The sequence below is a fragment of the Lycorma delicatula genome, chromosome 2 (genome assembly GCF_047948215.1).
Source record: "Lycorma delicatula isolate Av1 chromosome 2, ASM4794821v1, whole genome shotgun sequence".
NCBI classification, from domain to species: Eukaryota; Metazoa; Arthropoda; class Insecta; order Hemiptera; family Fulgoridae; genus Lycorma; species Lycorma delicatula.
Genome location: NC_134456.1, coordinates 49,192,559 through 49,206,021, shown reverse-complemented (window position 1 = coordinate 49,206,021; position 13,463 = coordinate 49,192,559). Strand labels below are relative to the sequence as shown.

Below are 13,463 nucleotides of genomic sequence, written 5' to 3'. Positions count from 1 at the left end.
TAAAAAAATGAACTGCTTGAGGGAAATTTTTTAATATCAACTGATTGCAGTTGCAAATGGAAGTTTGTGGTTATAACCTAGTATTCGTTTTGTGGTTGTATTGATTTGATTATTGATGTGCAGATATTTTAATAATTGATTCAGTGCTGATTAGTATCTTCACTTAACCATTAATTCCAACTATTTGTTCTGTTAGCCTACGGTGAGTTATTTTTTCATTATTGTTTGTTTGTATTTATAATTTGTTTCGTATTGTTTTGTTTGCATCTGATATTTCATAGAATTTTTTTTCGTTATTACCGCGTTTAAACTATTATCAAATTTATTGCAATTCGACTTCAAGATTAATTTTTGAATTTTCTATTTATTACCTGAGAACGCTATATTATTTAATGAGATTATAATTAAATGTGTTAGGCCAAAAGCAATGACACTCCACAAATTATAACTATAATAAATACGGAATGAAAAAAAATTGACTAATTGTTCAACTAATGTGTTTTCTTAAATATTAATTAATACTGTATTTTATGTAAGGATTTAAAATTCTATAAGCTTTCAAAATGATTGATTTCAACATTAAAAAGAATATTTTTATTAATGCCAAATATTAGAAATGTATAACAAGTTTTAATAACATTATGTAAGAAGTTTTAAGCGCTAATTAATTTGTATAATCCCTCCTACCACATTTTTTTTTAAGTATAAATAGGCTGGTTGCATATGAATACCTATTTCTGTGAATATACGTGGGAGGAGCTCTATTAGTGTATAATTAGAACAAACTTTAGTAGTTCATGCACTGAATCTCAGTGATAAGATGTAAGATGATAAGATGTAAATTAATCAGTACAAAAAGGACTTGTTTGTTTATATCATGTATTAAAACATAGTAAAGACCTGGTTACAAATAATAATATACCCTTGTTGGAAATTATATACATACCTTACTTGTCCAGATTCTTATTTGTTAGTTATTTTGTTTAACCATTAACCACCTATTGATTCAAAATTATGCTTACAACTTCCCCGAGTTGTTTTAATTACGTTCTTTATTCTAAGACATTCAATGCCTCCCTGTAATTATTAGTTTTTTTTTTAAAACTTATAACTATATCTACATATATATTTTACTGAAATTAATCCTTTTAAGATTCATATTATTCCTTTGTACTGTTAAATTATATTTTTAATTCTCTTAATATAAACTAACTAGTACAGATTATTGAGATAAGAGATATCTTACCTTAATTTTACTATGAAAGTGCATTAACGGGATCCCACATTCTCAGTCATGATTGAAATATTTAATAAAACAGCATATTAAAAATACCAAAACAATTAATTTTTAATATGCAGTTTAATTAAATATTTCAATTATGACTGAGGATGCAGTATCCCACGAAAGTACTTTCATAGTAAATTACGGTAAGATGTCTTATCTGAATATTATGTAGTAGATGGTTTATATTAATGTAAAATTAAAAAAAAAGGTGGGTGTGTATGTATGTGTTTTAGTGTAATATTATAAAATGAAGGTTTATCAGTAAATGAAACTAGTTTTTTGTCACTTCATTGCAAAATTTTCAATGAATGATATGTGGTGCTATTGATGCAAATAAAAACCAACACTGTAAATCCAGTGAATACATGTGTGGGAGTGACCTTGAGACCTTGAGCCTTCATTATTTAATTTGATGTTTTTCTTACATTTGTTATATAGGTCTACTAAAATTTATTACAGATGTAAAAAATTCTTATACGTTAAAGGTGTAAATTTATATAGACAAAATTATGTTAAAATTTTGGAAATAACTATTTGTTTCACGTGAAAGATATTGACTAACTAGTCCGTTAATAAAAAAAACCCTCTTACCATCATTGGATGTTAAGTAATGCACTGATATTCAAAATAAAAGTTTTTTAATGTGTCTCTAATTGTGATACATGCATTTTTGCATAGATTATAGATCTCTAAATAGAATCATTCTATTATCCCCAGATTAGTAGAAATAACACATCAGTGGTTATTAAAACTACAAAAGTTAATGTGATTAATGTTAGGTATGCTTGAATTAAAACTTCTTAGCAGATTCTCTCCATGTGTAGTAGCCTCAGTTACATCTCTAATTAAAATCCAACAGTAATCAGTTAGCATATTATGGTTTTCCAACACTGAAATATCTTTGTAGAAACATTCATGTTCACCACTAACTGCCCAAGGTTTGATGGGAAGAAGTCCAAATGAGAATGCAGGAAATCAACTTTTAGTGACATAAACATCCCACAGCTCTGTATGAATTGTTTGAGGCAGTGAGTACTACATCGGTCAACTGGGTTAAGTATTTCATCTCAAATCAGTTCCCGTATTTGCTGGGCAAATAATTCCCTTCTTTAATTTTTGCTTCACTTACTTTTGGGAATTTTTGTCTTTTGTATTAGCATTCGTGACTATCCTTCATAGTTTCTACAAAATGTTTTATTTATCCCAGTTTCATATGAAGAATAAGTAAAAATTTTTTTTCTGTTTTAACTGCAGGCTCATGAATAATTTTTTCACCAGGAATTAAGTTTTCACATTACTGCCACTTTTTTGTTAAATAATGCGGCTGAGCTGTCCCATTCACAAATAAAACAACTGTATTTTGTATACACTATCTGCATCCCTAACAAAAGAACTATTTTAAATCTCCACACTTACTCAAACTATGCATTTTATGATTTACTTTTTCAATAACAGTTTTCATAATATAATAATTTCTCTCATTTTAATTCCATAACAGATCAGTACAAATTGATATTTATTACTATTGTGAAGCAGCATTGCTTTTAAGCTACATTTGGAGGAATTATGAAAAAGTGCTACTCCCCAGGTTCATGAACTCTTCCTAATTGTAATATAAGCTCATTATTACTTACTAATAATGTAAACTAATTTTCTTAAGCAAAGTATGAGAGAAATCTTTCTGTTAGCTTCAATAACTCAAGAGATTATTTTTAGTAAATTCCAACTTGAGCCTAAGACTTAGCTTGATTTTTTGATAAGTTTAAATCAGTAACCAAAGGTGGTTATGGAACCCTTCTGAATGAATTTAGAAGTATAAGATAATAATTATACATAACCTTTGTATGCAACTCGACACGATAAAACTTATATACATATAATTTTTATTTTTAAAGTTAATCAGACGAGGTTAGCAAGCAAAGCAAGCGTAGGTTATGTTGATTCCATGTGATGACAAATCGTGCACAAATATAAAAAATTGTACTGCTTGCCCTCAGAATAAGGTAATTCCCAAATGTTCATTTTATATTTTTTTATACAGCACTACATGTAAAGATAATGCACGGCACACTATAAAATGAAAACCTAAGTCAATTAGTCTAGAAACAAATGTATATTGATATCGTTATTAGGAAAAGTTTTATCAAGTCGATTTGCATATAAAGGTTTAATTATTATCTTATACTTCTAAATCCATATCGTAAATATAAACTAATAGATAAATGATGCAAATTTACTAGAACAAGTAAAACGCAAAAAAAAAACAATTGGATTTCAGTAGGAGTCCCTTATAACCGTTAAGTACCACCAAATAATTTTGCTCACTTTATGATATAAGAAGATGTAGCTCACTTTATTGTAATTCAAAGTCTAAAACATGAGGGTCTTCATCTATATTATCCACTTCTTCATCACTGTTTTCACGAAACAATTTTTTAATGAACCTTGGGAACTGGAATGGATTTACTGTAAAGTACTGGTCTGAGTGTAGGTTGCAATGAAAGGTAGAGCGTAGTATGTTTAAAGTTAGAAATTCCAGACGCATTAGTTAAACAGAAATAACTCAGTTAAGTGACTTTTTGGTTCACACCAGATGACAAGGCCTTTTGTGTGCCTTTTAGCCATTCTCTTCTAGTAACTGTGTGGTCTAAGTTGACCACACAGCTACTACATATGAGGAACCCATGTCTTATTCTGAACATGATTTTATAGTGGTCACCTCACAAAAAAAAACTGTCTACATTATTTAAACACATGGACAGTTTATTTGTTAAAGAAGCATAATCAACAGATATGAATTAGTAAAGAAAATTACATGAAGAAAGGATATTAATTTTTAATTAACAAATAATGTCACTTAGAAAATGTTTAAAAACTAATATTCTACCAGTTTTCTAATTATTGATAAATTTAACAGTATGTAATGCAGACACTTTGTGTTCTCACTAAGATATTTGATTGTGTTACATAGCATCTTGTGTATTGATACAACTCCTGGGACTGATATTGTGAAACAAGACAGCTGGACCAACCCAAAAGTAATAAATGTCTTCCTTAGACAAAATTCAAGTCTCATTTATGGTTGTACTTGAACAAAAATGCTGTTATATTTTTTTTATTTAAGAAATATTTTTGTTATGATCGCGTGTCATATACACTATCCACTTGTATAAAATTACTGTGACCACATTTGGTCTACACAGAAGGAATATGTAAATCAGTCATCAAAATTTTGTTAAATGTCTGTAACAAGGCGAAATAGGATTAAAACCAGCAAATATCACACTAGTTCTGCTGCTAATTATAATAAAATGTTCTTAACCATTTTTCTTATGGTTCATAATCTTCACATGAAGGATGAATTCTTCTGAATCAGATTGTCTAGAGTAATTTATGTTATGAAGTTAGAACATGATTCATAATGATTATGTATGAGATACATTATTTCAAAGCCATGTTAATTAAGAATTTTTCTCTGGGTTCATTCTGTTTACTAAAGGATGTTTTCCTTACCCATAAAAGTAATTGAAATTATGAATTTTTAATATTATAATTATTATAACCTAATTGAGCTTTAACCAAGTTCATAAACTTGAAAAATGTGAATATACCAGCTAAAGTTCTTTAGTATTTTTAGGACCGTCATCATTGTACCTAATATTGTCTGGCTTCCTAATACATTCTTCCCCTAAATACCAGGAGTAATCATTATAAATGTCAGTTTCAATTCTTAAATAATATAAAATAATAATGTCAACAATAAACATAAGTGTTCCAGTCAAAAGAATACATTTTAAAAACTTAAAATCTTCACTAAATTTATCATTAATAAGTTACCTTTCCGATAGATATTAATGTTGTATTCCTGATCACTGATAGTCATACGTAGGAACATATGATTGAATATTATATATATTTCCTATCACATCTACCATAGCAAGATGTATAAACATAAACAAATAATCCAAACAGAAGTTTTCTCTTATTGACATTAAATTAAAATAGGAAAATATCTTATTAGCTTAATTGTATGTCATGTTTCTTGTTTTGGCTTTTGATCCTGTGCCAATATTGTTTCAATCTTTCAGATTGTTCATTTTTTCTCATGTTTTTCCTCGCTTTTGTTCAGGGTTTTTTATAAAATTGTACGTTTTGTGTTATGTTTCTTGTTTTGTTAATCTAAACTGTATAGTTGATTTCTCTTCTAAACATGATTAAATATTTTCTTAGTCTGTTTTCCGTTGTATAAATATGAAGAAAGGAGATAAAATGTACTTTTTCTCATTATGTCTGTGATTTTTTTTCTGTATTTTAATAATTTCCTTATTTGAATTTTATTTATATTCTCATCTTGGATTTCTTCTTTTTATTGTTTCAGTTTTCATAATTCTAATGTTGCAAAGACATTTTGATGCACAGGAATATTACAATTGCTGTTTTATATATTCTTTTTGTATTTACAGTTATTGATTTTCTATTGTAGATGTTTTCACAAAGTTTGTATGCTATTTCCATTTCTCTTTCTTTTCCTTTGATTACTAATTTTTTTAAACAACTCAAATAATTTCAACTAAGTATTTAAATTGTTCATGTTGTTTTTAGGCATTTTTAATATTTAAGAAGATTTGTTAGTTTGTTTACCTAAATTTTTTCTAAATATTCAAATTTTATTGTTGGACTTAAATCATTAAAGAGGATTACGAGGTCAACTGTTCAAGTTGTAATGGCACTCATTTACATTTATTTATACTTGATGGGTACATAAATAACAATTTTAAAACTTATCAAGAACACACAAAACAAACTTTATATATTTTTTCTTTATATAAATTATTACTTTTTATTTTTAAGTAAATTTTTAATTTTAAGTAATTCCCTCAGTTCTTTTCATTTATTCTCCCCCCATCTTTCTAACCTCATCTCTGTTATCACCCCCTCAATAACCTAATGTTTTTCAAATTAAGTCAATTTTGATTCATTAAACTTAAGAAACTTAATTTTAAACTTCAGTTTAACCTTAACTGCAACACATTCACATTACTGCTTTCTAGCCAGTGTAATAAGTTAGTTTTATTTAGTTACATTGTAATATTTTGTTAGTTTTCTACAGGCCACTATATAAGGTAACATAAATATAGTTTTTGCTTTCTTTTTATACTTCTGATAGTTTTATCTAACCAAACCTTTTCACAGTGTATCATGTTACAATGTTTATGTAAGTTTAGTAAATCAAAATTATAAGCATCATTGGGGGATGATAACAGAAACAAGGTTAGAAGGGAAGGCTAGCGCAAAAGAACCATTCTTTCTTTTAATAAAATACTAAAAATCACTGTTTTTATAAATGGTTAGTACTTTCATTGTGTAATAATAGAGTACAAATAAATTTCTCTGACTTAACTGGTGTTCGCTGGTACAAATTAATTATATTTTTTTTATATACTGTGAGTTTGGATCAACTGTAATTGAGGTAATACCACAAAACCATTTAAATGATGCAAATACAGATCACTGTAACTGAATTCTACATCTGAACGCTATATCCATACTTGAAGCTACATTTGCTCCTTTAGTCAGGCTTTTTGACAGAAATCATAAATTAGAAAATATATTACCAAAGAACATCTAAATCTATTTCATAGCACTATTTATCCTGAATTTAACCCAACTGCAGCCAGGCCTTTAACTCTAAATTACTTCTGCTGTTACAACCATATATAATATTATTAATAATAGGTGAAATTTTTTCTTCTTATGATTATTGTTGTCTCCAATAACCCTCACCCAATTTTACCTTTGAAGCTGTGTATATAAAACTAAGCTTAAACAAATTAAATATCTTTTTATTTAAAAAAAAATCCATTTTTAATTATGTTTTATGAAATTTATTGATGTAAAGAGGCAAATATGATTCATTAACACATCATATAATGACAATATTGCTGTGTAGTTTGTACTTTTAACATTTAGTTTGTTGCAATACCAAAACATTTAAGAATACAACTTTTATAATTTGTTTTTTTTATTAGTAAGCTAATGGTATTTTTTTTATGTCTATATTAAGCAAGTGAAATCAATAAATAAAAAATATAAAAAGAAAAAACAACAAATTTGTAACAAAAAGTACACATAATATTTGGTTTTTAAATTACTGTTTTTGTTGTTTATGTTATTTTGCTATTCTTCTTCTGCGTTATGCATACGACAGGCAAAATAATCATGGAATTGCCCATCACCAGTTAAACATCGTTGTTCAACCGCTCTAATTTTTAGCCACTTTTCTCGTCTCTTTCTGTCCATTTCACCTACACAATCCCTCCAATATACTTCATGATCGATCAGCGGTTGCACTTCTTGTAATATTTCGTTGGCCGATTTACTTGAGTGATTGATGAAGCATACTTCCACATTCTCTTTCCAGGAAACTTTTTTTGACAGATTTCTTCTTAATCTTGTTATTTCTTTATTATTATTATTGTTGCTGCTTTGTTGAGGCATATGGGGTGAACTTTTTGACATAGATGGGTGTATATTTACTGTTGGATTTGTTAAAACCAATTTACATTCGCTTCGAGGGCTCAGTTCAGTGTCATTAAATATACTGTTGTTTTCACTACATAATAATGATACACTGTTACTTAGACTATTACTACACGAATCATCTATATCCATTGAATCGTGGATCATGTAACTATTCATCATCATTTTAGTTCGATTTGTCTCTGAACTGTTCGTGTCTATATCCATATCGCTAACACTCTTTTCATTAGTCGATTCCATTTGTTTCGGGAAGAGTGTACATACTACTAAATCATTTGATTTATTTTTATCTCTATTTAAATTATTATCCTTATCATGTAAAAATGATTTTGTTAAGTATTCCAATACATCGTGACTAAAAACAAGTTTTATGTCTGAACTTTTTATTTCTTCAGCCATTTTGTTATTTAGTTTTTCACTTCTTTTTGATTTAATTAAATGCGGCTCGGTTGTTTTATACCTTGTTGTGCATGGTTCTCCATCCAACATTACTGTTTGAAATACTAAGGTATTACGTGGCTTTTCTTTATTATTATACCTGTTGTTAGGTAATCGTGATTTTAGATTTGTGTGTGTTACTTTTGCATGACAGAAATCATATAAGCTTTCATGTAATGTACACGAGATAAGAGTTCGATTTTCTAAGTTCTTTTCATTCTTATCTTCATAAATAATATTGTCAAAGTTTATTTTATGACTAGTATTGTTGCATATATTTGCATGTGATTCCGTGTGTTTTTCATTAATATTATCACTTTTATTATCGTCATAATCGCTATTATTTAGAATTTCATTTAATATCACAGTTTCATTTTCTTCATCGTTTGTTATACCTTGTTGCCCGTTTATTTTACACTCATCACCTTGATCATTATTAATTTTGTTTTTAGTATTCAGAACTGAGATGCTTTCTGTTTCTGATACACCTATGAACAAAATTTGATAATTTTAATATTACTATTACTACATTTCATATATTAATGAAATACATTTATTTTTGCATTGAAATCTTCAGTATTGTATTAGCTTAATTTACTTCAATTCTCATTACTAAATACAAATATAATTGTATAGTGAAAGATATGTAAATGTTCTTTTTATATCAAAATTGTAAATTTTTTTTTGTAGGGAATGGATCTATTTAAAAATTTGTTTTCCTTTATGGATCTATTTATTATCAGATTGTAGAATTATAACTAATGTTGATTTCAGAATCATAGTATAAAAAGGTTATTTTATTTTTTATGTCAGATAGACTTTTGTACAGAAGTGATTAATGTTGATTAAAGTGACTAATGTTGATTTCAGAATCATAGTATAAAAAGGTTATTTTATTTTTTATGTCAGATAGACTTTTGTACAGAAGTGATTAGTATATTTTTTTATTTTCGCCTTATCTAAATGTACTCTATGAGTAAATTTTTAATGGAGATGCTATGAATTATTGATTAAAATATATTATAAAATATATATTATATTAATATTATTTATATTTTAAATATATTATAAAATATATATTTTGAGTATCTATCAAAATATATATCCAAACCGGATGGGTTTTTTTTGTGGGTTAATTAGTACTTAATTGTTTTAATGTTGTAAAATACAGTTTTTCAACAAAATTTCTTTTGCTTCATAAACATCAGCGAGAGTTAATGGGTATTTATATTTCTAATAATTTTTTTAAGTGCCATAAATGTAAAGAAAGATTGCAACAGATCTGACATAAGTCAAATAAAATATAAGTAATTTTTGAATTTTAGTTATTCTCAAAAACAACAAGTTCCTATAACCAAACATACTAGGGGATGTTAGGAATGAAATGTTTTCTCATCGCCTTCTTCCCAAGAGAAAAACGTATTACTTTATGGTAGCCAACCAAGTTCATTCAAATTCAGTGACATTCAAACTTTCTGATGTCTTTACTCTGTTCACCACAGGAACTGACTCTTCTTTTCTTTTTCCTGTTTAGCCTCCAGGAATTACAATTCAAGTATTATTTCAGAGGATGAATGGGGATGATATGTGCTAGTGTAAATGAAGTGTAGTCTTGTACAGTCTCAGTTCAACCATTCCTGAGATGTGTGGTTAATTGAAACCCAATCACCAAAGAACACCGGTATCCACAATCTGGTATTCAAATCCGTATAAAAATAACTGACTTTACTAGGACTTGAACGCTGGAACTCCCAACTTCCAAATCAGCTGATTTGGGAAGACGTGTTTATCACTAGATCAACGCGTTAGGGTTAGGAACTGACTCCGTCATGAAAAATCATTACTCTGTTATAAAATTACTTTTGATTGATACCTCTTGATTATTAATAAAATCATTACTTGAAGTAAATGTAGTTTGATATTTAACTTCAATTTTGGGTATTTTACATGCATTTCAGCAACAGGAAACACTGAAATAGACTGTATAAATCAGTAGGTTAATATACCTTTTCTGTCAATAAACAATTATTTCCACTGTATTTTGTTAGATTATATAAGAAAATGTACTTATATAAGTATAAGTATAAGTACAGAGATAAATTTATAAACAAGAAAAAATATCAAGAAGACTTATATTATTATTTTTGAATCAAGTAATTACTTGCTTCAAAAATTAACTGCATATAATTGAAGCACACATTTTTGAACTGTTAACAAATTTTTCAAAATCCTACTCTGTTATCAGGTCAATGTTGCCTGAAACCTCACATTGTAACAGTGCAGTTTAATTCATATCTGGGACCCAAACTTAATCATAATTTTTTTGCCCTTATTTATCTTGTTTTAATTAATTAATTATTAGAATAGATTAGAATTTTCTGGAACAGTTAAAATTGTTTTTATGAAACTAATTAAAATTATGACTCCCTTTACTGTTTGTGAAACTATCTATCTTGATGTACTCAGAACTCCTTTTCTGTGCATTAATCTGAGATTATAGATAATATGCTACATAAGATATAATAGAAAATTTAAACTTCTTTAGGGAAAAAATACTGATATTAATTAACCAATCACCACACAATTTTACAAAGTGAAATATATGACATTTATAGACCTACTAAAACTATAAAAGGAACATTTTAAATGAATAAAAACAATTAAATCAATTATATTCTTTTTCACTGCATACTGTTAAAATGTTTCCAGACTATCTCAAAATAGGTAGGCACTATCTACATAGAACATTGGACATATGACAGCAGTACCGAGCAAGAATTTTTAGAACAATATTAGTTTTTCTTTTTAAGTCACTTAATTTTTTCTCATGCATATTGCTGAATTTTTTATTTTTTTTTTTTAATTACTATCATATGTTCTTCAGAATTCTTCAATCTGTTTAATTTCAATTCCTCCAAATCAGTTATTTTATAGAATGGATTTATCTATGTAGCCGAAATTTTTTGTGGCAGATATTTTACAGTATGTTTTAGAGGATATACTGCTTCATTAAGAGTTCTCTATTCTATTTTTAATGCATTCTCTTCATTAAATTATTATTTAATAATTATAATAAAAAATTATTTTTCTTTCTAGGAAAGAATAATAACTGTCTAAGAATAATTATTGTCTGTCTAGGAAATTCTTTATAACTCTATTTTATATGTTTTCTGTTTACAAAAAAAAGAACTATTTTCCTAATTACTTACTTGTATTTGGATGTTTCTTATTATTAAAACATGGTATAATCCATCTTAGCCACTTCATTATCAATAATGTTTTAAGTTTAGAATATTATATTTAAATAGATTTTCTAGATTTAAGGTAAAATATAATTTTGAATTTAATATACCATGTTTAGTTGTTTTATTTTAAAAAGTACTATACTTTAAAAGCTTTTGTGATGAGAAGCCATTGAATTTTGTACATCGCCATGGCAATTTTTCAACAATGTATAGTCATGCATTATGTTTAAATTTTGTTATAATACATGAAATTTCATTTACCTTTTTTCTCAATCACGTAGCATTGAAGTGTAAGATTTTTCTGGAGATTCATAGATAAGTTTTCTTCTATTGGAAAATTTTCTATTTATTATTGACTCTTCCAGGTCCTACAGCATAGAAGTTAAATTGATCATTTAAATTTAATTTTGTGGGAATGAATAAATAATAAAATATAGTTGTTTCTGGATTAAATCCCTATTGACTTTATTTTTTATTTTTGTGAACATTACGGCTGGCTTGAGCCATTTTGCTGCTTTATGAAGTTCTTGTTCAAAATTATTAGGAACATCTGCCCTGAAAATCAATTTATTAACAGAACTTAATAGAAAAAAATTCATTTTTCTGTCAAGAATTAATGACAAGATTTTTTTTTAAGGGGGTCAAGTATGCTAAAGCGGCGTAGGTGGTTACCACTAGCCTTTCTGAAAGGTAGATAGATAGTTTAAGGCCTAGCCAAATTAGTTACATTTAGTGTTCTTCAATACTGTCCTTTCCCATCATTCTGGTGTTGGGATATAGGCTGCTGAATCAAAAAGATTTCCTAGATATCTGGAGACTTTTGACATAGTAGTCATTATTGGACTTTGAATTAATATTTGCTTAAGGAAAGCTGAAGATATCAGCCTTGTTACGAACAAATGCACACACACAATGTTTCTATGTTACAGATTACATTTGTATACCGTTAATGGAATAAAATTAAATCGTACAAAAGCATATATATTTTAATTAGTTTCCACATTCAAAAAACATTTACCTTAGGTTTTGAATCATCTCAGCTAGATGATAGGATGATTTGACCCTTGCTACATCAGGATGATTCAGAACTTCCCTGTTTGGAATCTTTTTATAATTGCTCTGAAGTAGCCATTAAAAAATTGGTGCAAAGTAATCGCTGTAACTTGAAATAATGAAAGCAAAACTTGAATAATTGATAAAAAATAGAAAAATGAAACATTTGAATTTTACAAGTCATTAATAATAGTGATATATGATGAGATTCTGTCAGTGACAAGATTTGTAGGTAAATAGTTAATTATTTTAGCATTTATTTACAGTATCATTTACCCATAGATTCTTGTAATATAAGCTGGTCGATTAAGAGGTTGTATGACTAACAGCTTTTTCAAATCTTATGTCCTTTAAGGAATAATATTCTATGTGGTTGTTTGCCCTTTAAATAAGAAAAATAAAAAATGAGTTTAGAAAAATCAGTGAAGAGGTACATTTCAGAACAGGTCTTTTATTCATATGTATGGTAATAGTAAAGGTTTGGTAAGGTATGGTAAAACAAAAGTAAACTGCTTATAAACTTTGTTTATGAGCTGTAAGCTTTGTTTATGAGGTATCTGATGCACTGCTGCTTACTAACTGGAAATGTAGGCCAGACTCATCAATCTCATGTCAGGTGAGAGCAGCCTGTTATTGTTAGCTTTATTTTTCTTTTAAAGAATTGTTTAATTTTGCTTTTAATGAAATTGTTCCTTGGTGTTCCTATTTCAAGAAAAACATAATTTATGAATTTGAATTAAATTTTTACAACTGTGGTTACTGTTAAGAGAATGCTGTCATACATATTAAAACCAAGTTTGCAAAGCATATTGAATAGCGAGTGCAATGATCTAACAATGTTTTGCTCTCAGAAGGTTGTTTCTTATACAGCCTAACAAAGAAATATTTAATATCTAATGGTC

General features: G+C 27.6%; 2 protein-coding genes across 3 annotated transcripts in view; one reads left to right on the top strand and one right to left on the bottom strand.

The window, feature by feature from the left end:
- Positions 1-43: 43 nt before the first annotated feature.
- Positions 44-13,463, top strand: part of Tbce (Tubulin-binding cofactor E) — a 109,374-nt gene continuing 95,954 nt past the window's right edge. For both annotated transcript variants that reach the window (XM_075355247.1, XM_075355246.1), the window contains exon 1: positions 44-202. The gene's annotated coding sequence lies outside the window, so the exon portion shown is untranslated. The remainder of the gene's footprint in view (positions 203-13,463) is intronic.
- LOC142318782 (uncharacterized) lies at positions 7,234-12,662 on the bottom strand. Its single transcript, XM_075355249.1, has 3 exons — positions 12,527-12,662; positions 11,770-11,876; positions 7,234-8,751 (listed from the first exon to the last, which is right to left on the bottom strand). The coding sequence occupies exons 2-3, from the start codon at positions 11,819-11,821 to the stop codon at positions 7,463-7,465; spliced, it is 1,341 nt and encodes a 446-aa protein (XP_075211364.1). The 5' UTR covers positions 11,822-11,876; positions 12,527-12,662; the 3' UTR covers positions 7,234-7,462.

Excerpts from the sequence above, each read along its gene's own strand:
- LOC142318782 (XM_075355249.1), bottom strand. The coding sequence starts at position 11,821 with ATGAATCTCCAGAAAAATCTTACACTTCAATGCTACGTGATTGAGAAA. Across the intron at positions 8,752-11,769 it reads CTACGTGATTGAGAAAAAAG|GTGTATCAGAAACAGAAAGC; the intron begins GTAAATGAAATT and ends TTTTGTTCATAG.